The sequence below is a fragment of the Amia ocellicauda genome, chromosome 7 (assembly GCF_036373705.1).
Source record: "Amia ocellicauda isolate fAmiCal2 chromosome 7, fAmiCal2.hap1, whole genome shotgun sequence".
Taxonomy (NCBI): Eukaryota; Metazoa; Chordata; class Actinopteri; order Amiiformes; family Amiidae; genus Amia; species Amia ocellicauda.
The window spans coordinates 30,502,236-30,526,673 of record NC_089856.1 but is presented as its reverse complement, the minus strand read 5'-3'; the positions used below and the strand labels follow the sequence as shown (position 1 = coordinate 30,526,673).

At 42.9% G+C, this 24,438-nt stretch overlaps 2 protein-coding genes across 2 annotated transcripts in view; both read left to right on the top strand.

The window, feature by feature from the left end:
• Nucleotides 1-567: 567 nt before the first annotated feature.
• LOC136753203 (kyphoscoliosis peptidase) lies at nt 568-9,159 on the top strand. The gene is made up of 15 exons (XM_066709105.1): nt 568-768; nt 1,111-1,219; nt 2,496-2,543; nt 3,099-3,149; nt 3,670-3,726; nt 3,858-3,929; nt 4,603-4,668; nt 4,809-4,853; nt 4,982-5,035; nt 5,187-5,269; nt 5,586-5,694; nt 6,349-6,466; nt 6,756-6,938; nt 7,144-7,334; nt 7,657-9,159. Exons 2-15 carry the CDS (start codon nt 1,129-1,131, stop codon nt 8,559-8,561), a joined length of 2,073 nt encoding a protein of 690 aa, XP_066565202.1. The 5' UTR covers nt 568-768; nt 1,111-1,128; the 3' UTR covers nt 8,562-9,159.
• A 939-nt stretch (nt 9,160-10,098) lies between these two features.
• LOC136753856 (uncharacterized) overlaps nt 10,099-24,438 on the top strand; it is a 35,872-nt gene continuing 21,532 nt past the window's right edge. Inside the window, exons 1-26 of the mRNA XM_066710240.1 lie at nt 10,099-10,215; nt 10,745-10,795; nt 11,238-11,398; nt 11,716-11,786; nt 12,110-12,275; nt 12,497-12,634; nt 12,991-13,174; nt 14,863-15,002; nt 15,799-15,899; nt 16,588-16,753; nt 16,950-17,135; nt 17,525-17,677; nt 18,041-18,185; nt 18,451-18,609; nt 18,701-18,819; nt 18,986-19,219; nt 19,371-19,526; nt 19,756-19,940; nt 20,211-20,393; nt 20,897-20,988; nt 21,281-21,462; nt 21,975-22,134; nt 22,344-22,423; nt 22,599-22,779; nt 22,891-23,046; nt 23,459-23,592. Coding sequence (XP_066566337.1) covers nt 10,164-10,215; nt 10,745-10,795; nt 11,238-11,398; nt 11,716-11,786; nt 12,110-12,275; nt 12,497-12,634; nt 12,991-13,174; nt 14,863-15,002; nt 15,799-15,899; nt 16,588-16,753; nt 16,950-17,135; nt 17,525-17,677; nt 18,041-18,185; nt 18,451-18,609; nt 18,701-18,819; nt 18,986-19,219; nt 19,371-19,526; nt 19,756-19,940; nt 20,211-20,393; nt 20,897-20,988; nt 21,281-21,462; nt 21,975-22,134; nt 22,344-22,423; nt 22,599-22,779; nt 22,891-23,046; nt 23,459-23,592 — 3,735 coding nt within the window. The 5' untranslated portion in view covers nt 10,099-10,163. The remainder of the gene's footprint in view (nt 10,216-10,744; nt 10,796-11,237; nt 11,399-11,715; nt 11,787-12,109; nt 12,276-12,496; nt 12,635-12,990; nt 13,175-14,862; nt 15,003-15,798; nt 15,900-16,587; nt 16,754-16,949; nt 17,136-17,524; nt 17,678-18,040; nt 18,186-18,450; nt 18,610-18,700; nt 18,820-18,985; nt 19,220-19,370; nt 19,527-19,755; nt 19,941-20,210; nt 20,394-20,896; nt 20,989-21,280; nt 21,463-21,974; nt 22,135-22,343; nt 22,424-22,598; nt 22,780-22,890; nt 23,047-23,458; nt 23,593-24,438) is intronic.

Below are 24,438 nucleotides of genomic sequence, written 5' to 3'. Positions count from 1 at the left end.
TAAAAAAGAGAAACCGGTAACTCCTTTCATTTTGTTTGACTTGACTAAGGATTAAAATTTTGCTTTGTGTGTTCAGTGTGAGTTTATTAGTGTTTCGTTTGTAGAGAGGGATTGAGAAGGAGTTCAGTTAGGCCCCATTAGAGATAAGGCTTTATTTTGGTTTGTTAGTTTGGCATTCAAAATCTGAACACTTTAAATACAATAATAACTGATAATAAAGAATGATCTATATGGGAACCTCTTTCACAACACTGAATGGCCCCACCTGAAATGCATCACTTGATGTAGGCTGATAATTCTTAATTATATCCATTCATTGGCTAATAAAAGTCAGATTAGGTGCATTACTTTAGACATTGGCCATAGAACATTTCCTTATCTATGGACCCATGGTTATGAAAGACATATTACTTTTAGCTCACCTCGACATTGAAAAACTTGCTGGAATTCTGTTAAGCCTCTCCAAAAAAAAAAAAGTATTTACCTAATTTGTAAATGTTGCTGTGCTTCTTTCAGAGGTGCTGACAATATCCAGGTAAATCTGTCACCTGGAACTATCCCTGACATGGGCAGGCCTCCTTGGTTTAATTCTTATCAAGTATGTCAGTAAAGAAGTAAAGTTTATGACTTTGACGGGAACTCCAGTAACTGGAAAGCCTGTGCAAATAGATCCAGTGGGCGGGTGGATTTCTGTTAAGATAAAAGACAGAGTGTAGAAGCAGGTGTTGTGGTGAAGAACACAGCCGAGTGACCAGCCACCTTGCACAGGTCAGTCATACACCATTATTCATTATACACAGGCTAGATAGAGGGACAAGCCAATATGTGAGAGCAACATAGAATTGAGGAATTTTCTTGGATCCTTCTTAAACACATGGATAATGTACTTGGAGGTGGTGAACTATGTAGTCTAGCGTAATTGCTTGGAGGAGATTTCAATCTCATTTCAGTGTAAACACCAGTTTTGTCAATATAACATTTTTAAGGATCCCACATGCACTCCATTACTAGGAAGCTGTCATTTGTTCTTGCATGTGCAAACTTACTAACCTGCCTTGTCCGTAGGTGATGTCCGATCTAGGGCATTGATTCTTTCTTTTGTCTTATCAGGTCTCTAACTGAGAGGAAATGGCTTTCCATGAACGCCTGTCTACTACACAGAGAATATTGCTAGCACTTGTGTGTTTTCCATGTCTTCCATTCTACCTGTGCTATGTCTGTAAGTAAAGTAACAAACAGGTATTACATTTCATCACTTTGGCCTGATCTTAACTCATGTCATTTGTCGCCTAATTGCCAGAAATGATCAAGCTGTTTCCTGAAATGGGTCTGTTTTGCACCATTGTCCATTATATGATCATGGTTAACTTTCCTGAACATTTACAATATGCATTAATTCAGGAAATCTACATTAGCTAGGTATGTAAAGGTTAGTTGAAAAGCAGATAGATAGATAACAAGATAGATCCTTGTTTTTGTTTTATGATTATTCATGTTTCTAAGCCTGACCTCTCTATCCAAGGGAACTGAAAAACACAACTGCAGTGTAAGCTTATTTATGAAGAACAGTAAAAAGGCCCATATTTATTAAAACTTCTACATACTGACTTAACACAAAAGTTTGTACAGCTAAATGTTATAGTAATACCGACTGAGAGTTTGCTGCATCAGAATCATTAGCTCTCTATTGTTTTGTCATATTTTGCCAATGTTCTTTTAAAAATATATAATACTTTAGTATTGTGTTGTACTAATGAATCTGTGTGATATAAATGGTTTCTTCGCCTTTTTAGCAAAATTAACAGGAAATTATCCCATCATATTGACCTATGAGATTGTCATTAATGTCATAGCACCTGTACGTGCATAATAATGTAGTCTGTAATACAATACTGACAGGATTACCTATTCATTAAATTGCATATAACCTTGCAGCAGCTTTACTGATATTTTGAACTGATTTTATTATTAGCTAAATTATACCTTGCCGACTGGATCTGCAGTGCTCAAATAGGAAAACATCTGAATGAGGCAAATTATCTTGGCAATCTCTCAGTGCTCATTCCCTTTTGAAAAACTGATCTAATTCAAATTGCTCCTTGATCTCTAAGGGAGGGTGTTGCCACTTTAGGGCGGTGCGTCAAGTGCTTCCACTGGGCAGAAGCTCAAGCTTTTCCGCACATATCCGGTTAACTCACAGTTAGCCTGAGCAGGTTTATGATTAAGGATGTTGCATAGTAACTTACTCAACGGGACTTTAATCTTGCTTCCAGGAAGCTGGACGCGCAGAATTAGAAAGGTTTTGTATGTATGACTCTGGGGGGCGAGTAAGCAATCCGGCTAAAATGCCCAAATACCGACATATGTCTTTAAGTTAAATAAAAAAAAACACTAGTTCTGGGGTTGCGACAGTCTGAATATCTGAGATTTCATAGAATTATAGATATGCACACTTTTCTAGCATCGGTAATCTCACACCTTCTCTAATTTGATAGGCTGCTGTGCCAAGAAAAAGGACGATGGAAAACAGGAGGACAGTCTGGGTAAGCATGAGAAGAGCGTGTCAGGGCCTTGACTTCTTGGTTGAAGATGAGGAAATAAAACACACATTTCTGACATTCCTGATCTATGACTTGGTTTTGACCGCGTGGACATCTAAAGTTGGGACCAATAATGATATTAACAATACCAGTCTATTGTAACTACCTGCTTCAGGGTGAGGTGGGATAGGCCATCATATTTCACAGCTGGAAATCTCTATCTTCCCCTGACCTGCAGGAAAGTTTGGCCGCTGGAGGTTGTAGCCAGATGGTGTAACCTGAGCAGGGGACATCTCCGGCCTTCCCCCAGCACTGGTTTTACGACACAAGTGAACCTGAGCTGGGAGGCTGGAGTATAATCTCTCTCCAGCCATTCACATAGGCAGATAAAATTAATTTTCTGATAATTAATGGCCAGGCCAAAGTGCTCCCACTGGGTTATGCAATCTGAGCCCGAGGCCGCATAGAGCTCGGGTTTGGAACTGAGGCTATGATCAGGAGAATACAAGTGCTCTTTCACGACCACCATGCTCAAAACACTGTTAATGTCTGTCACAGAGCGCATAGAGGAGGGTCGGCAGGATGCTGTCCATGGCCACAATAATGGAGGTAAGGAACAAGCTTGTTGATCTGCTTAAGTGTAGAAGGCCAGTGCTTATAGAAGTTCAGCTATGTGTAACATGGTTAAAGCATAGTGATATTGGGGGGAGTTACTGGTTACCCATGATGAAGAACCACAGAAACGCGAAATAAGTACTTAGCCTAAGCACTGGAAAAACAGGGAAAAACTGTACAATTTCTGTGACAATTTAGAGAGGTAAACTCAGGAGAGCACATTGATTTGAGTTTCACAGCGAAGTAAAACAGTGACTAAATTAAATCTGGAACTACATTACCAAGGAGTTTGAGACACAATAAGACAGTCTCAGTCCATGAGAGCAAGGTACCTAGATCGCTTTGGTAAAAACCTAACTGTATAATTGTATGGACAAATTAGTGATATATTGTTAGTTGCCCTGGATAAGGGCATCTGGAAATACATTTTATAATAATAATAACAATAATAATAAATGGTTTGTTGAGTGAATTAAACACAAGTTATGACTGTTGAAATATGATGTTGTTCTAGGCTTTGATGAAGACAGACTAAGAAATACCACAACCACTATTGACCGTGTCACTCAAGGTGAGAGACAGCACTGGCAGCTCGGGACACAGAAACTGGTCATGAAAAATAAGTAAATAAGAAAATATATTGCAAAACAAATAATATATGTCCTCAACCCTTCTCTCATGCCCACTCTTTCCTTGTGTTAGGTACAGCGGAAGCGAAGGTGCGTCCCAAAACAGGAACACCAAAGCTGTCAAAGAAGTCTGACTTGGGCAAAGGTTAGTTTACTGATGAGAAAATAGATAGGACCTTCAACACAAACATGCACTCCCAGTCTGCAGCTGTAGACATTTCTATATGCTGCTCCTGTTCTGTTGTTCAGTTATATCCACACTGTATGTAGTATTGGTGAAAGATTGACTTCTTCTGTCTTTACACAGCAGGGAAAAAAACAGAGCAAAGGGCAACTATCTATGAAAAAGTTTTTCTACTTTATTGAAATTGGTCAGAAATGTTAAAGCTTTTTTTTCAATATTTTGTTCAGACACTGTAATGCACATCTAATGACTGTAGCCATTATGGAGTTGGCTCAGTGTTGGTTTGATTTTTTCCATGTGCTACTATTTATTTATTTAGTCTAAGGGTCCGTTGATGACAGGAACAAAACCCAGAGCAGCAAAGCAAAGGAATATTATGTTGAGTCTTTCAAGAATACATCCAGTGCAGTACAAACACAAATGATGTACTGGAGATACAAGTCAATAATAAATGGCCAGTTGTAAGAATCAGTAAAACTGATATTTTTTCACAAGTATTCTCTGACTGAGACGAGCATTTTGGGACACAGAAACAGATCATTAAATATAAGTTAATACATTATTTGTTTTGATATGTTTTTATTATGTTGTCAACCTTTCCTTCATGCCCACTCTTTCCTTGTGTTCGGTACAGCGGAAGTGGAAGTGCATCCCAAAACAATAACACCAAAGCTGCCAAAGAAGTCTGACTTGGGCAAAGGTTAGTCTGACGGAGGGAAATTAGATAGGACCACAAACAGGCATTCTGCAGACATTTATATAGGCTGCTCCTGTTCTGTTGTCCAGTTGCATCCACTCTGTATGTAGTATTGATGAAAGATTTTTTTTTTCTTTACACAGCAGGGGAAAAAACAGAGAAACAGGAAGCTAGCTATGAAAACCGGGGTACGTTGCTCAGAAATGTTATAGCTTTGTTTTTCAATATTTTGTTCAGTCACTTTCTAATGCACACCTAATGACTGTAACCCTCATGGAGTTTGCTCAGTGTTGCTTTGATCTTTTATTCATCTCAGGGTTCGTTGATGACCGTAACACAACCCAGAGCAGCAAAGCAAAGGAACATTATGGTGAGTCTTTCAGGAGTACAACCAGTGCACAGAAACGGATTATAAAAAATAAGTTATTAAATTGTGAACATTCAAGCATGTGTGCTGGTTCATTTTGGAGGCATTTAGCAGGATAACTATCACAGGCATGTTTCTTTCCTTCTCATTTTAGTGTACCCATGGGACAGGTCCAACCTCAAGTCCCTCCGGATAGATCTGAATAAGTTTAAACAGCTTGATGCCTATGCTTCCACGGTAAGTCTTCAGGTCGGAAGAAGGAAATTACTGCAGTCCAGAAGGGTTGTTGGACTGCAGTTCTTTCTCCCTTTATTTATTTATATTGTTATATATATACTGTTTTATTTATTTTTCCTTCAGGAATCAATGTAAACTTAGAAAGTTCTTGTCCGTCTCCTATATTTTGGACCAAAACCTCTAGCTGTTTAATCTAACTAACATGAAAAGGATTAAGTCACAATTCCTGGTTTCCTTTCTGGCCTTTGGTTTCTGGCTCTTGTGATTCCAGGTGTCCTTTGGCAGAAGGCTCAGTGTAATTTGCTCTGTTTGATAGATGAAAGTCAGGAGCAGCGTGGAGCTCTTGGTTCAGGAGCTGCTCAAGCAAGCATGCAGTGACATTGAGAAGCTCAGGGCTGTCTGGATGTGGGTCACACACCACATCGGTGAGTCTGAAAACTGTTGCAGGATGCTGGGATACAAAAACATTGCCTTCTCTTTTCAGCACTTTCCATTCCCTTGCCACCATCTCCCCTGCAGCTGCCTCCTTGGCTCACCTCACATAGGTCCCACTCCCAAGTGTCAACCCTCTGCTCATTGGATTTGAGCCACAGACTGTTAGGCTATAAATAAATCCTAGTGTACCTTCAGTGGGGTGTTGCCTAAAGTCTCCAGAGCTGCTCATTCAGGGTGAGAGAGAATAGCACAGGAAGATATTTACAGCCCTGGGGGATGTAGTGCATCTGAAAGGCTCTGGAGGCAACAGTAAAGTATACAGAGCATTGTGGACATCCCTGCTATACATTGAGCTTATGTTTGTTATTGAGGGACAGCAATGGTATTAGTCTCTACAGTATGTGTATGAGCTGAGCTTAAAGCAGATTGAAGGTGGGAGACTTAGGCACTCTCTCAGGCATGAACAATGCTTGTAAATTCAAGGTAGATGACAGATATAGGACAACAACAGTGGCAGTGATAATCCAGTCAGTACCCTTACATCTTCAGCTGTACAAATTCATAAATCCTTACCAACATCCTGAAAATGACAGAGTGCAATCCAACTGAACACTTACTGGCCTTGCTTGCTCATATCTTGACAGAATATGATGTGAAAGGACTGCACAACGCCAATCTCCGGTCTACTGACCCTGAAGACATCCTCAGGACAGGGAAGGGGGTGTGTGCTGGATATTCTGCACTTTTTCAAAAGATGTGCAGGTAGCTGCAACTTTGGCCTCTAATAAAAGAACCATACTTCAGTGAACTCCCTAGAACCTGCATGACAGGAGGGGTTTAGCTTATCCGTGCTGCCCTGTTTTCTAACTCTTTCTTTAGTGAATTTCCTATTATGTGTGTTCTTAAAGACTTAATATTCTGCATGCCTTGTTTACTGTATGAATTGGGTATTTCTGCTAAAGCTAAATTACTTTTCTTGTTTCTGAAGTACCATTTATGGATGTACCACACTGATATAGAAGCACACTGACCCAAATGTTGTGTTGTTCAGTCTCGCAGGAGTGGAGTGTGTGGTGATATCTGGGTATGCCAAGGGCATTAACTACTTTCAGGGGATGAGCTTCAAAGGAGATTCAAACCATGCTTGGAATGCTGTTAAACTGCAGGGCCGGTGGCACCTTCTGGACAGCACATGGGGAGCTGGGGACGTCAATGATGACCACTTCACATTTAAGTACGTACATGTATACAAATGTACTGTTGTTTATAGGTGACCAGTTCAACATTCATTCTGGTAACCTCACCTTATACTTAAATTTAACTTGATATTACTTAAAGTGGAAATGGATTGGTACAATTTTCAGATCCACATGGTGTGCACTTCATTTGTATGAAATGTGCTGTGTTGTCTCCTCATGCTTTGCCCTTTGTGTTCCCAGGTATAAGGAGTTTTACTTCTTGACTCATCCTGCACTCTTTATTGGGAATCATTTTCCCAAGGAAGGGACGTGGCAGTTACTGAATCCTCGGGTTTCTTTGAGGCAGTTTGAAAATGCTCTGTACAAGTGTAACACATTTTATGATCTTGGCCTTCTTTCCATAACCCCAGATTCACCTGTCATCCAAGCAGGTAAGCTATTTACTTTGAGTGAACATAGCCTGGATCCTACCAGTCTTCTGCTTACATATCAAATTACCTGGAACTGCCATATTGGTATCCATTTACAGCCCCTTTTTTTTACGTGACAATTAAATGGTTAAAGGACTTAAAAATAGATTGACTGTTCTAGTGACGTTTTGTGTGACAGACAGATTTAGAAATGAAGGACTGAGACACACTGCATTCACCTGTTCTCTTTAGAGATATTGACACAAAAAAGTTGGTCAAGTTGGTAATCCTTGCAACAGAAGCCTGCTTTTTCTGTAACTCCTACCCATAATTCTCTTGGCAGGAGGAAATGGGAAGGTGACAGTGGAAGTGGAGAGTTCTACCCCCAGGCTGTTTATACATGACCTGAATGGAAATACACAATATGGGCTCATCATGCTCAAACCAAATGGTATGAAGCTGGACGTATACCCGCAGGCCCCTGGCAAGCATTGCTTAAAGATCTATGGAAAAGATTCTGAAGCCAGAAACTCGTATGGCTTTGTGTGCGAGTACCAGGTCCACTGCAAGGCCATCAACACGGAGATGAGGTTGCCAGCTGACATTACCAACCCAGTGGGCCCCAGCTGGTTGACCGAAAGCAAAGGCCTTCGCCAGCCATCCCAGCGCCAACCTCTGATCCACACCGAGGACGGCAAGTGCTCCTTTCGCTTCTTAGTGGACCGCAACGTCCAATTCATGGCCTGTCTGGCTACGGCCACTTTCTCCATGAACGAGGATGAAAAGAGACGACATGTGTTTTTGTCCAGAGAGGGAAACTGGCTGGAGATTAGGGTTCAGCTACCAAGGGCGGGATTGTACGTGCTCAATATATACAGTAAAACTCAGGCTGATCCAAGCAAGCACTATAGTTTCATCTGTAATTATCTGATCTCCTGCACCAATACCAAGGTGATGTGGCCTGTGTTCCCTCTGGCCTACGCAACCTGGGAAGAGGACTATGAGCTGGTGGAGCCCCTTGCTGGAGTTCTCCCTGCCAACCGCACCGTGCACTTCAAGATGAAGATCCCCCATGTGGCAGCAGTGTTAGTAGGGGCCAGAGATCACAAGCTGAGTCTAGACACTAATGGGTATTGGACTGGATCCTGCAGTACTCAAGGCTGCACGGACCTGAACGTCATGATCAAAAAGAATCCTAATGACTGTTCTTACTCCTTTGTGCTCAGTTATCAAGTAGAGAAAAACTAGCCTTCGGTTCCCTTGCCTCCCCCTGCATTTCTGAGGGATGTTACTCTTGAATTCATCTAGAGTGATGGGAAGTCAGTGTACTTTACACCTTAACTGCATCAGATCAAGTTGTAAGTCAGATCTAGAGAGGACAACAAGGATCCAAGCCAACAAGATTTCTCTCAGACTGGTGTATAATTGGAAAGGGTCTTGGCCTACATACATCTCCCCATTCACGACTTGCTTCACACTCTCAACGGATCTGCCTGGCCAGGGAACCCCTTAAAGACATAGCCCAGTAATTATCATTACTCTGGTTAAAATGTCCTGTAATGTAATTTTTACAAATGTATTTTTTATGAGAAGGAGGCTCTGTGCCTAAACTGAACGATGGAAAAAAGTTCAGCAGTGTATTACAATCCTGCACCTGATTTGCTATAGTTGCTGTATCAAAGACTGTATTTGATTTCCTTCAATAATTTACTGCACTTTGTTCTTTTTTATTTTAACTTATAAACTGGAATTATATTTTTGAATGTCGGTCATCTATGTCAGTTGAATACCTCAGCGAATTTAATGAATGAACAATAACTGTAAATAAAAATGCTGGTGTAATGTTTGGATGATTTATTGTTTACTATAGTGACAGGAAACAGGTTCTACATTTAATCACCAAAGACTGGTGATTAATGGTAGCTGCGGTGGCGATCTCTAATTCAAGAGCAAGGAGTGGGTAAGAAGATTGGTTCAGGATCCAGGAAGGAGGGGCTGGACAGAACTGTAAATAGGCACCTGGATTACTCTGGCCTGTATTTGACGAGTTAAAAGAATTTAGCATTTTGTGAAACATTCAATTCCAGTGAAAACCACAGGATGGCAGACATGGGCAGGTTTGACAGCACAGAATGCTACTCTCTAACCAGTGACAGAAAGGGCAGAAATGTTAAAGACTAAACCCTGCTTATTTTCATGAATATCTGTCACATTACTGTCAGAATATAATTGTAATTTTAGGGGCTATTTGAGCCTAGGTGTAAAGGGTGCCTAGTTACAGAAGACTATACTTGTGGTGCTTTATGTATTAGGGTCGGTGTGGGTTGCACAGAGCTAGTACAAAAACACGGGGAGTACTGGTGGCCTGACAATACTGGTCTATTAGCATCACAGAAGTTTTAGGATTAACATATATCACATAGGCTAAGAGATGATCAGTAACACAAAGCTCCATCACTAATATGGGGAATCTTAAAAAACAGAGGTCTCAAAATCCATTAACGAGAAAGGGGCTTAAAATGAACACAGAAGTCTTTGCATAGGACTGTTCTTTCATATATCTAGGGGGTCTGTTTCAGCAATGCAGTGCAGCGGTTATAGTTGCATCTCTTTGCTCTTTGATGAAGTGATCAGCTGGAGTTTCTTTCCTTCTGAACTGGGTGTATTAGCTGCCTGTCAGGGGGGCCTTTCTGATTGGCTGCTCTGGCTCTTGCAGGCAGAACCATGCAGGTCTGTGTGGGGGACAAGCAGTGCTATTCACAGCAGCTCTGCCAGAGAAGGCTGCTTCCCCAACAGCTTCCATAGAGGAGCGCTGAACCCAGGGGCTGTTTCTGCAATATTAATATAGCAATGTCTCTGAGTGGATTTCTTCTCTTGTTTTCTGTTGCTGGCATTTATAAAAGTAAGTACTTTTTCTTCAAAGACTGTTCGAGAGTACTTGATGAGGTTTTGAGGTTTTTAAGGTCATAAGAGGCCCATTTATCAAGTCTGAAATCACTTTTTAATTTAAATACAGAACTGAGTGATCTGTAATGTGGAATGAAATGGAAAGGTTTGCTCTGTCATTTATTTGGAATAAATTTGAATACCACTTTATTCTAGTTTAAAATATTGGCTCATGTCTATGTAAGGACACAGCACATTACGTTTTCAATTGTTTTAATATTCAGACATTTTTGTTCAGAGTTACAAATGTTTCAACTCTAAATGACAGCAATGATGCCAAACAAATTGCAGTACATTTAATTTTACATAGCAAGACTTGTAAAATAGAGCAAATGTTGATAGTGTGGGAATGGATCGATCATATTTGTGAACGTTTTGTAGCATTTCAATACTTTAATGCACGTAGAGTACTTTTGTATGTGTTAGAAATGTACAGATTCTGTCACAGCCTCTGGGCAGCGTTATTACAACCATTTTTCTTACAGGCCAGTGCAGTCCCAAACTGGAGGACCGGCCTTGCTATTCTTCTTGTTCTGGTGAGAAATTGAAATCCACACAGGAATTATTTGTTGTGATGCCACATCGAGAGTTTGGAGAGTTTTAGGCAGCAGTCCCAAACAGAACCTCTGTGGGGGTTAAGTAAAGGTTTAATGCCATTTTACACACCCAACTCATGAAGCATAGTCATTTCTGTTTGCTGATACGTGTCTATATTTTAAAGAGCTTCTGATATAGGGTGATTATAGGAATGGCAGTTTTCTTAGTCTGACCACATCTCAAATACAGGACTGGGTGTAGTCAGTCATCCAATCTCATAAAAAAGGGGTTAGATATCTCAATTCAAGGAGCAAGAACTGGCCATATTCCAGGGCTGCAGGGTGTGTGTTATCAAATAATCCCTTTTGACCTTTAACCTTACAGCCTTAGTAAACAGGGAGGCCATCAAAATCACTCAAGTCATCAAAATCTGTTCTGTAGGTGCCAGTGATCTGAAGAACCACAAAGTCGAGAGGTTTACCTACAGGTACAGCACAGTGACAACCACCACTTTCCAAAGCTCAGCATCTGGCAGCAGTGGACTGTCTCTGGACTGTGTCCTCGACATTGATATTCTTCAAAAGTGCCTGATGACAATGAAGGTCTGTTGGTCTTGTCTTGACTTTGTATTGAAACCCTTAGCCAGTGATCAATTTTGTCAGAAACCATTAAATTATAACAATGCAAACTTATCCACACTGGCGGAATTGTTTTAATTAATGTAAGACAATATACCCATGTATGTAAACTGTTTATGTAAACTTACTTCTTTCACAAACCACACTGTCTAATCTGTTTTAAAGTCCACCGTATAAAATAGAAACCTCTAAGGTAATTTTCCATTGGTTTGGAAAAAAGCAAGATTAATTACCCTTGAGTCCACACATGTATTTGTTTTTGTTTTGGGGATTTTGTGCAGCTGCGGAATGTGCAGATTAAAAGGATATCTGGGCAGAAGGAAAGCTCACCCCCAAACCTGAAGGAACTTAGGTAAGTCCTAAGACCATACTCAGTGCTGTGCTTAGTGAACTTAGTTTTATTTTATGCTCTTCCTTTACTAGCTCTATTGACATTATACAGTAGCTACAACAAGTCACCCAGACTCCAACTCTCAATGGCTTTCCCCAGGGAGTCACAACCAGGTGCTTTGCTCCCACTGAAACTTGAGTGTCCCATCAGGAGTCCTGTCCACTGGGGTTCAGTGACATAATATAGCTACAAACAGCAGATGTCAGCTTGAAAAATACCAAAAAAATGACTTTCCCCTCTTGCCTGGCGATGTTGGAATGTCCATCTGTTGTTGGTGTTTCCAGAGTGGCCCTGGAGAGGAGCCCCCTGCAGTTTGTTTTCCAGAGTGGGAAGATTCCTGAGATCTGCCCCCAGGAGGGCGAGGCCATGTGGGCACTGAATATCAAGAGGGCAATACTGAGCATGCTCCAGAGCTCCCACACAGGGGAGGCCCAGGAAGCTGTGATGGAGGTGAGAGACATGCAGGGCACTCACACACATTTTCTTTGCGCAGTCCAGTGTGATCCCATTCTCAAGCACTGACGATGCTGTAGGTTGTATAATAAATATTTACAAATAAGTCACACTGCTCTACCCACTACAGAAAGGCACAATGTTTCTTAAATGTATATGAGGTTACATACTCTTCTGCAGCACACCCCATGGCTGACGTGTAAGAATTGCTCTTGCAGACGGATGTTTTCGGCACATGCTTGACCAACTATGACTCCAGGGGTCCTGTGTTAGTGAAGACCCGGGACCTCAGACAGTGCTCCCAGCACTGGCTCACTGATACCTGGCTGCGGTCTGTCCCTCTGCCCCAGAGCACTGTGAGTACTTGGCACTGGGGGTCTAAACATTACTACAAGTTTGTGTGTCTCAACTGTAGGCCAAATTTAAGTGTCAAAACCTCATTATGAGTCTTTCTTTTAACAGTTTTATTCCATGACTTTACACTTAACTGTTATCCAATATTGCATTGCTCCTGTGAGCAGCCCTATTATTCTCTATAGTACTGATATTCTGTACACCCTGTTACCCTACACTCCTCTGTTACTCTGTGTCTACCTGTACTTTGCTATGTCTCTCCTCTCTGTATATTACAAACTACTACCATTTTATGAGATATCAGCACAGTTACCTGTAATCCCAGTTGGCATTGAGAACCAAGTTATGGCTGTTCCAGGAGCAGCTTGTGGACTCCACGGTGCAGTGTGTCCAGCGCTACAGAGACAGAGCCATGGAGGAGGTCAACTGCACTGAGACCATCCACCTAGTGCCCCTGTCCAGTCCTTCAGGCACAGTGCAGGCAGAGTCTCACTCTATTCTCAGACTGCTGCGCACACTGAACGCAGTGTCCATCAGCCCTGGTGAGTAAAAGATACCAGACACCAGATACACTACTGTTAAAAAGTTTGGGGTCACTTCGAAATGTCCTTGTTTTCGAAAAAAAAGCAAATTGTTTGTCCATTAAAATAACATCAAATTGATACAGTGTACAGAATACAGGAACACAGTGTAGACATCGTTAATGTTGTAAATTACTATTGTAGCTGGAAACGGCTGATTTGTAACGGAATATCTACATAGGCGTACAGAGGCCCATTATCAGCAACCATCAGTCCTGTGTTCCAATGACACGTTGTGTTTGCTAATCCAAGTATCTCATTTTAAAAGGCTAATTGATCATCAGAAAACCCTTTTGCAATTATGTTAGCACAGCTGAAAACTGTTGTGCTGATTAAAGAAGCAATAAACAGAAACAAATAACTTTCTTCTGAAACTTGTCAGTCTATTCTTGTTCTGAGAAATGAAGGCTATTCCATGCCAGAAATTGCCAAGAAACTGAAGCGTACAACGCTGTGTACTACTCCTTTCACAGAACAGCGCAAACTGGCTCTAACCAGAATAGAAAGAGGAGTGGGAGGCCCCGGTACACAATTGAGCAAGAGGACAAATGCATTAGAGTGTCTAGTTTGAGAAACAGACACCTCACAGGCCCTCAACTGACAGCTTCAATAAATAGTACCCGCAAAACGCCAGTCTCAACGTCAACAGTGAAGAGATGACTCCGGGATGCTGGCCTTCTAGGCAGAGTTGAAAAGAAAAGGCCATATCTCAGACTGGCCAATAAAAAGGAAATATTAAGATGGGCAAAAGAACACAGAAACTGGACAGAGAAAGACTGGAAAAAAGTGTTATGGAGAGACGAATCTAAGTTTGAGGTGTTCCGATCACAAAGAAGAACATTTGTGAGACACAGATGCTGGAGGAGTGCTTAACACCATCTGTCAATCATGGTGGAGGCAATGTGATGGTCTGGGGGTGCTTTGGTGGTGGTAAAGTGGGAGATTTGTACAGGGTAAAAGGGATCTTGAAGAAGGAAGGCTATCACTCCATTTTGCAACACCATGCCGTACCCTGTGGACGGCGCTTGATTGGAGCCAATTTCCTCCTACAACAGGACAATGACCCAAAGCACAGCTCCAAACTATGCAAGAACTATTTAGGGATGAAGCAGTCAGCTGGTACTCTGTCTATAATGGAGTGGCCAGCACAGTCACCGGGTCTCAACCCTATTGAGCTGTTGTGGGAGCAGCTTGACTGTATGGTACGTAAGAAGTGCCCATCAAGCCAATCCAACTTGTGGGAGGTGCTTCAGGAAGCAGGGGGTGAAATCTCTTCAGATTACCTCAACAATTTGACAAGTAGAATGCCAAAGCTCTGCAAGGCTGTAATTGCTGCAAATAGAGGATTCTTCAATGAAAACAAAGTTTGAAGGACACAATTATTATTTAATTTAAAAATCATTTTTCTAACCTTGTCAATGACTATATTTCCTATTCATTTTGCTATATTTCCTATTCAAACTCATTTGATGTATGTTTTCATGGAAACAAGGACATTTCCAAGTGACCACAAACTTTTGAATGGTAGTGTATGTTAAACAGAAAAACTAATTTACTGGCACCAGGCACTAGAATATGGTCACAACGAGCTTGTTACCACTAAAAATAGGGAAGAGGTTCCTTAAAAGAAGTGCGCTCCTCTCTCCCAGGTGCCCCGGAACTAGTGTTCTCCAGTGGCCTGCAGTTTGAGAAGGAGGCTGGAGCGGGGGACGGAGCCAGAGCTGTAAGACCAGAAGAGGCTGCTGGGACAGTGAGGAGACTTTGTGCTGCCAAGATGGAAGTGCAGCAGGTGAGAGAAAGAGAGAAGGGAAGGGGCTTAGTGTCTTCATATTAACATTAAGTGAGGCTGCTCTACTGTGACTTTAACTGCTGTTTCTTCTGAGTGATGAGAGAAACCTTTCCCTACGTTCCTCTTCATGTTTATTTCAAAACTTGTGGAAAGTTTTAGCTCCTGTACCCATTTGTGGGTTTTTCTTAAGTAGCTCGTATCATGCCAGACCCAGGCTGGTTTGTGTTGATGTTAACACTGAGAAGCTGCCAAGTTTTCATGAGGTTTGGCTGTTCTTGCATCTCTTTACACTAAACAAACACCTCTGTCACAACCATGTCAGAAAAGACTAGTCATTCTTTACACTTAAAACTCAAAAAGAGCAGTTGTGATGACGACATTGGATTTATTATGTTGGAGGGATGTTTTAATTTAAGCAAGTCTGAAAGCCTAACACTGGTAAGCAGAAAAGTGATCTATTCCTTGCTTTCTAGAGAAATGCTACAAATTAGAGGAGGCCATTTGGACATTCTTGCTGGTTCTGGATGCTCAATAGCTTAGACACTTAAAACCTCATCAAGCTGCTTTCTTGAGTTACATGAGTGATTCCATGTCCACAGCACAGGTCAGGAAACATAATTCAAACCTAAAGATGTATAAAAAAGTGCATCCTGACATTTTGTGGTAATACACCTTTACTTCTGCTTGTGTCTTCTTGTCCTGATTTCCTCGATGAGCTTCGTTATGACCAACCTTTAAAGGATTTTGAATAACTTGAGTTTATCTTTGTTTTGATTGTTCTCATTTGTTTCGGCAGGCAGAGCAATTTATCAGCCTCGTGTTCCAGCTCAGAGCTCTGACCCCAGACACACTGAATGAACTCTGGCAGGAAGCCTCTTACAAGTGTCGTGATGATTGGTTAGTCTGTAACTACGCAGTAAACTGTGTTCTATCGTTGTGACTGCATCCCTCTCCTTTCTCAGTGTAATTTTTAAGTGGTGTATTTATAAAGTATACATATTAATGCAGAGATGATGGGAAATCCCCAAAAGTACGATTTTGCAAACTGGTTAAATTGTCATGACCATCTATTCACTCTGACTAGAAGGGATCAGAGTCCGTAATTATTTTCCAAATCAAAGTTGAAGTAAATGAATTCAGTCAGTGTTCACAGCAGTAGTGGGCTGAGGCTGGTGGCTGCTCTGAAAGGCTCCAGTGCAGGCCTGCTGTCTAGGTGGACAGAGGGGGCTTGTGTGTGATTGAGTGTGCCTGGCTCCCTCTCTCCTGTATAGCACTCAGAAAGCAGGGATTTGATTAGAGTAGGGTAAACAGGACGTCTTAGTTCCTTTTGGACTTTGAATCAGCTGAGTAATAAATTGCTAAAGGCAAGAATAAAAGTGGTGGCAGTGGTTAAACAAACTTTGATAAGCTGATAGAAATCACAGGTTGGGAGAGGACTGATCAAGGACTGATCTCTTGGCAATTGTCACCACGAAATGACAGGCCTCGGGAGAATGCTCTTTGAAATAAGCAGGTGTCATCCATCCATTTACACATACACATCCATTTGGAAGTTTGTGAGTGTGGCTTTTGTGCTCTCTTGCAGGCAGCCCCTCGTGGATGCCCTGCCGGCCTGTGGCTCCGAAGCATGCGTTGCTCTCATGACCCAGATCATCCTGAGTAGTGAGGTGGAGGAGGAGCGCATATCATCCTTCCTCTCCTCCCTTGGCTTCATACCTCGACCCTCCCCTCGCATGATCAGAGCTGTGACTGTAAGTGTAGTACAGTACACCATCGATCCTCAATGGGACTGAGAACTGAGATCAGTATAACTAACCAATCATCATCTATGATTTTATTTCCTACTCATCAACATGGTATTCAAATAATGTAAACTTTTATGCTATTACGCAATTTGCAATACATTTTGGATGAATGCTCTCTTTGTGACTCTTTGCTTCTCCACAGACTCTGATAGAGGGCCCAGAGCCTAAGCCTTGTGCTCTCATGGGAGTGTCTTCGCTGGTCCACTTGTTCTGCAGCATGTCCCAGCTGTCCTGTGGCTCTGTCACTGAGGTCCAGGCTGTCATTGCCATCCTGCAGGAGAGGCTGGGAGACAACTGTAGGGTGGGGAATCCTAGACAGCTAGGGCAGGTACGAGCAGGCCGAGTCCAGATCCAGATGCTGTATTCCAGGTCTATAACAATGCAAATCTTTGTTTTATTTGGGGAGTAGTGGTGGGTGTACAATTATATTAAAGTCTGGGTAATCCTGATGTTTATTCAGCCTTGCACAGAGCTTAGAGACTGCAGAAAACAGTCTTCTGTTAGACCTGTCCTATCTGCATAGTGTTTGGGAATCTGAAGACACAATTGAATGACCTCTTCAAGTAGAAAAACTAGTCATTATTATCCCCCCCCCACCTCCCAGCCATCTGTCCACTTATGTTTTATATATTCTTGAGTGTTGTGAATGTATGTGAAGGGCTGTGTGCTTGGTCCTCTTGCGGTGTGGAGAATGAGATGTCTATCCTGTCTGTGCAGAGGCTCATTGTGTTGAGGGCAGTGGGGAACGCTGGTCTGGCGGCAGCCAGTCTCTCTGCTACGCTGACCCGCTGTGCCCAGGACACTTCAGGTCCCTTGGAGCTGAGGCTGGCGGCCCTCCATGCGTTCAGACGCATTCCCTGCTCCGCTGATGTGAGTATCACTGTGACATGCACTAACCCTGCTACCACTGTTGCCTGACTGGTAAATGCGTGCATCTTCTACTAGGAACTGGCTGGTCCCATTCTTCCCTCTGACTCCCATTCTGTGTCCTTCTGTAAGCTAGAGTCCTCTGCACGTTGGATTGGATTTGAAATGCCATAGACAGGTGTAAAAAGTTGCATACTGTGTATAAACTTACCAGAAGCTTTTGTTGGTTATAATTCTATTTCAATGAAAATTCATACAAATCTATATTATTGTCTTGTCGTTAAGTCATGATGGTCATAGCTGACCACTATCCAGTGTTGTGTTCCCAGGGCTCAGTCTCTCTGCTCTTCTCTCCTCCATGTGCAGAGATCAGGGGTGCTGCAGCTGTACCACACCCTGCAGGAGGATGCCGAGGTCAGGATCGCCGCTTACCAGCAGGCAATGCTCTGCCCAAGCCCAGAGCTGCTACACAGCGTGAGGGACACCCTGCGGACCGAGCCCTCCAGCCAAGGTCCTTCTCACACAGTCGCGCAGGGCTGAGCTTCAGTCTCTCTCACAGTATTGCAAGTGTTGCAGGACACTAAACCCAAATCTGTCATTTAAACTGTACTTTTTCTCCAGACATTCACAGTCGGCCACATTTACTAAATAATCTATTTTACAATTGTTTTATTAACCATGATGTAAATTCAGTCAATAATTTGAACATATGTTTTTTCACCTGTGCATGTTTTCTGTTTTTCCTACGTGACTGTTACCTCTCTGTCTCAGTACAGTGGGTGCCTTTGTCTGGAGTCACCTGACTCAAATCCAGGAAACACAGGACCCTCTGAAACAGGCCCTAAGGGAGTCTCTGCCTGATGACATCATTGATAAAGATTTCGAGGTGGAATCCTGGAAGTATTCATCTTACATGGATGCCACCATGGCAACAGGTAGACTGATGGAGAAGAGAGACTTTGTCCCTTGCACAGTGAGGGAGTGTTTGGTGTGTTTCAGTGCTAGTGTCTGGCTGTTGTTTCGCAGGCTATGGAGCTGCCAATGTGGAAGGTGCCATGGTGTTTTCCCCCAGCTCCTTTGTGCCGCGCTCTGCAATGGCTAACATGACTGTCCATGTCCTGGGCCAGGCTGTCAATCTGCTGGAGGTGAGAGTGTGAGAGACATTGTGACTTAGTGAGCGAGCTCCTAGCCAAGGTTAATAGGTCTTTTGAGCAGAATCAGTGTGTGTGTTCGTGAGGTGCTGTGTTTGGCCTCAAGCGGGTTGTGTAATTCCAGGAGCTGTATTTGTTTTTGTTCTTCCCCTCCTCTCAGATTAACATCCGAGCTGAAAATGTGGAACCTCTTGTGAAAACACTGTTCAGCCCCCAGCCGGACAACTCTGGTGAAGAGGAAGACGGAAATGACTCAGAAGAGTCTCCGCTGAGGGAGAAGAGGAGGAGCGAGGCGGAGAATGAGGGACCCCCTGTCAGGCCTCCGAACAAGAGGGGAAAAAAGCAGGGCTGTCAGAGCAGTGGCTCCAGTAGGGTCAGGCAGGTCAGGGCCAAGGTGAGTACAGGAAGGGGTCAATTCCAGATGGCTCTCCTGGACAGTGAGCTACAGGATTTCACCCACTTTTCTTAGTTTCTTGGGATGTGTCTAATTTGTCTTTTGCTGTGTTGACAGTCCTCTGTTTTTTTATGTTTTGGTTGTGTTTCAGTTCACAGACAGGCTGCCTCAGGACAATAAAGTGCATTGCAGTTTGGGAATTAAGATATTGGGCAACGAATTGATCTTCTTGACTTGTGATGATATCTCGACTCAAGTGAAGCAGTTTTCCCTGAGCCTGGCTGGAATGGCAGTCAAACTGTTAAAGGTAAGAATCTGAAGACACTTCTTTAGTGTAATGCATTTGTTAAAACATCATGGCTGTGTTGAATTACACTCTACTGGATATTGACTTCCTTATGGTCCACAGTCTAGAAATATGATCTGATTGTAGTCCATCATGGTATGTTTTGAATATTGATTCTCAGGGATCCACATCTGTATTAGTCAATCTCTCCTCTCCTCTCCTCTCTCTCTCTCTCTCTCTCTCTCTCTAGGGTCAGGAGGTGCAATACAACAGGCGACTAGCTCTGGCTACAGAAGAGTTTGTTCTTCCCTCTCTCTCTGGGTTACCCATCAGACTGGCTCTCAACATGTCAGCCTCCATTAGTCTCAGGGTGAAAGGCAGCGCAGATTTCAAAAACTGGGCACACTTCTTACTTTCTGGCTACATTAAACCCAGGTCTGTTTCACAATTTTTTCAGTCTGTCCTTTCAATCAACAGACTCTTTTATTTTTATGACATACAGGATTTTGATGGTTAGCTGTCCCACGTCATGAACAAACAGCATTTGATACACCAGTGATCATTTTATTTAAATTAAACTGAATTAATTGAAATTATTCAACTGTATTTGGGCAGAGTTTCAATTACTATAATATAATTATGGTACTGGCTCTCATTTGGTATCATAGTGCAGTGAACCTGTGCTCCTCTATCCCTGTCTCTTAGTGCCCAAGTGGCAGTCTCAGCACGGATGGGTGTGGAGGGGGTCTGTGGCCGGGCAGGGGTGGAATGGGTCATGGTGGCTCGGACCTCCACCAGCCTGGACGGGGGTGTACGGCTGCAGGAAGGGCAGGACCTGAAGGTTTCACTCAACACCCCAGAAGACACAATGGACATCATCGTTTTCAGGTTTGAACATTTTAGATTTGAAAGAAATAATATAATTGGATTCTTAGTCGTTGCAAAATATAGGTTTCTCTAATCTGTCTTTTGAAGATGAAACATCACAGCATAGCCTACCAAAATGTTTATTGTAGAACTCAGCCTGGCAAAGGAAGAGTGCAGATTTCCTTTCATGCGCGACAAAGAATCATTCGACCTTAAAACATGTTTTTATATATTGTGGTTTTTGTAAATGTATAGATGAAATTCAACACACTTTCATTGGTGTTGCTGTCTTACCACAAATGTTACTGTATTTTACTGTAAACACTAAACATACTTTAAACCACAACTGACGTCACAATGGTTTGTAAATAAGTTGCATTTGAAAATGATAATGCATAAATAGGGTTACACAGTACTTATGTTTGTGAACTATAGAACATCTACCATTCTCCTGGCTTCCAAAATGTGAAAGGAAACTCGTTGTTTAGTGCATGACCATGTCTCCCTGTGGGTGTGTGAGGCAGCTCCAGGATCTACAGCCTGAATGGGGAGGGCAGAAAGGAGCTTGCTGGGCCTAAACCTCGTATAGAAAGGACAGCCTGTACCCATCCAGAGTGTGAGTACCTCTCCCGTCACAACTCGCCTTTTCAAGGGCCAAACAAGGGTGTAGTATGCTGCCCCTCACCAAACTACCCTGACTCTCTCTGTAGAAGTGTGTACCCAGTCTCTCCTTGAGCTCTATAAATCAGTGTGGGCTTTGAAATTAGGCTTGTAAAGGTTTAACTGCATTTACTCTGGTACAAAATTCAAGTAATAAACTTTGAGAGCTTACAAGTGATGAATAACTTTACAAATAGAAAACCACTATCAAAGTCTTCATGCTTATACAGGCTTTGCTCTTATTGCAGGGTCCAGGCTGATTGGGTGGCAGTTGTGTTCTCAGATCTCCTATCCATTGCCGTCTGCTGGTCTGTCTGCCCCTGTGTTTGTCCCCAAGTCAGGGCCGGTGTCTCTGTCCATCAGGTTGGTGAAGCTGGACAAAGGTCTGCGTCAGTACCTTCTGGAGGCAGGGTACTCCCTCGTGCCCCAGGTAATCCCTGTGTTTACCATAGCTGGCGACTTCTGAGGGACTTCTATCTGAGGTTTTTCATATTTGGACATGCAGTAAACACTTTAGAAGAAGAGATATCTGTACAGTTTTCCCATCATCTCATACTAATATCAGGTTTAAATTAAAAAGAAAAAGCCTGTATAAGCCATTCTCCTGACATAGAGCAACAGTCACCTTTTTGGATAATTGAGAAACGGTCTATTCTAGCATCTCAACAGGGCAATTGGAAATGTATACCCACTGCAGGATTTCTAACTCTTATTCCAACTCACCACGGGTAGAAAATAATTGGTCTAATTAGGTAAATCCTTACTGAAATCAAAAGACACTGTTACCATCGCGGGAACCTTTGCCCCCATGTGATTTCTAGTTTTATAACACTCTAAAGGGTTCCTCTAATAAAAATAAAAAGGAAAAATGAAGTAAAATGGGTCATGCCCTAGCAGCTGGCTGCTGTGAACTGAGCCCCAGTGTGTGTGTGTGTGTTTCAGAGGGGCTCCAGGCTCCCCAGCCAAGCCTCCCTGCACCTGTTCATGGGCACCCCACAGTCCGAGCTCCACAGGGACCTGACAGTTGACGTGCGCTTCAACTCCATCACCCGGAGGCTCTCTATCAGTCTCAGCCATCCCCAGAAGACCCTGCTTCTCCACGGTGAGCCTCACCATTATATACAATGACGAAACCTGTTAGATGGCATTATAGTACTGAACTGACCTTCACTTGCTATTCTACCATGTATAACGGTGGCATAATCCTTTTAAAAAAGAATGTCAGACATAATCCCTTAAATTATGGAATAGCCTAGTTTTACTTTTTTTGAATGGCCGCTGTACATGTTTTTTTTTCTTTTTTATTTAAAGGGGAAATTGATGAAGTAAAAAGTAAGCGCAGTGGGAAAGTGGAGCTCCTAGTGGACAACGCTGATCTTTATTATATTAAGGTAAGCATCTCCTTTTGACTTACCAACCCAGACTCGATTCACTTGCCAGCTTTCTCCAAGGTGCAGTGGTGTGCTCCTCCCCACTATTGCTTCCTGCTGATCCCTAAAGAAAATTATGGGTAAAGGCACTTTGGTACGGTATTGTCCTCCCTGGTGACTGACTCTCATGTTTCAGGGCATGACAGACCTGCAGACGTCCTACACAGAACAGAGGTTCCTGGCCCATTTGGAAGCCAAACTGACAAAGGACAGCCGCCCTGCTGTCCTCTCCGCCAATCTCACTCGAGGGCCGGGGAAGAAGATGAGTGTTTCTGTGACACTAAAAAATGTACTGAAAGACACCGCTTCCATCTCTGGTAAAACAAACAACAACTAAAAAGATTAATATTACAAATCAAACTGGGAGGGGAATTATATCCTGTTGCTGTGTTCAAACTCATCCTTACCCGTGTGCCTGTGTGTTACAGTGCAGCTGGAGCGGCGGCTGGAGGAGGGACAAAGGCAGTACTCCGTGGAGTCGGAGCTACTCCTGCCAGGCCTGCTGGGAGCTCAAGTCTTTGGGCTGCTGCAGCATGGGGGCCCCCTGTGGACCTCTGCACTGAGGCTGAGATATGGCCTGCGGGGTGAGAGACTGCTGATGCCACATACTTCTGGCTCTCTGAGCACTTCTGTAGATTATGTGGGGCTGAAAACTAGAAGATTGCTTGACCACCTCTACCTCCTATTTCAATACAAACTTTAATCCCTGATGGCCAACTTCCCATCATATGTATTCTGTATCTTTAACGTAATCAAATTAGTAATATTACATAGATTTTGATGCTGTTTAATGCAAAGCTGTGGGGTGCTCTTCCCTATTAGTGTGATGTATTTCAAATTGCAGGATATGTAGTAGAGTTCTGGTCTCCAGATAGATAATAGGATGTGTACAGTGAGCATTGAGTATTTCAACAGGACCACTCACTGTCTGGTGGGACTGTCAGGTAGAATCTCAGTGCTGTGTCACTGTGTCATTGCTGTGTCTCTGTCTCGCAGGAGATGCCCGAATCCTGCGCCACGAGTGCAGTGTGGCCCAGAAGCTGCGCAGTGAGCTGGGGCCGGAGCAGACCTACCTCCTGGCTGGGGAGCATGAGCTGCATTGCTCTGACATCACGGTGTTCAACCACAAGGTAACTCTGTGACATCACTGCACGAAAGTCACCAGCTATGTGCGCACATCGCAGCTCACAATCACACCGAGACTCTCTTAAAACAAATGACAGTACAGTGGAATTTAACATGGAAGGTGTTTGTTGCATATGTTATCAGGCAATACTGTGCGTGCAGACAACAGGCATTGCCAAGGATAAAGCACACCATGAAAATGAAATATATTATACTTAACAAATTACTAAACCTATTTGTAGAACTGCCCCTTGTATGAATGTTGATGTCTAGGGTTCTCCCCGGGGTGCAATTTGCCTTGAACCCACAGTCATGCTACCAGCTTTAGTTGGCTTCTCTCATCAAATTGTCTCATTTCTGTTTTTTCGCCAGACTTTCAATTTGTTTTTCCTTACTGGAAGTGCTGTGGGGAACGTGCATTGGTATTTTTGCAGTAGATCCGAAACACATTTCTTTGCAGATGCTCCCCTGACTCTCAGTGTAAACAGGGAGATGTCTGGGATCTGAGGTGGTGTCCAGCTGGGAGCTGTGCTTTGTGGAGGAGCTGCTCTCTGCATGCTGTCACTCGCAGGGCAGGATAGGGGGAAAGCCCACAGTTTATGGGCAGTGAATGCAGGGACCATGTTTATCTGGACCTGCTCAGTGGGGGTCATGGCTTATTTATCGAAAAAAAAACAAAGATTCCAGTTTCTTGCTGCAGCTTGAAGAGTTTATTTTCAAAAGGTAGGTTTGGAAAAGACTGAGACTATTGATTTGGGCTCCCGGTTGTGTCAGGATAAAGGCAAATGGAAAGAGCAAGAGTTGTAATGGAAACAGTATGAATTGTGTACATTACCCCATACACCAGGCAT

Bases quoted from the DNA above. Each gene is read 5' to 3' on its own strand.
- LOC136753203 (XM_066709105.1), top strand. From the start codon at position 1,129: ATGGCTTTCCATGAACGCCTGTCTACTACACAGAGAATATTGCTAGCA. The intron at 1,220-2,495 runs GTAAGTAAAGTA...CTAATTTGATAG, and splicing joins ATTCTACCTGTGCTATGTCT to GCTGCTGTGCCAAGAAAAAG. The intron at 5,270-5,585 runs GTAAGTCTTCAG...TCTGTTTGATAG, and splicing joins TTGATGCCTATGCTTCCACG to ATGAAAGTCAGGAGCAGCGT.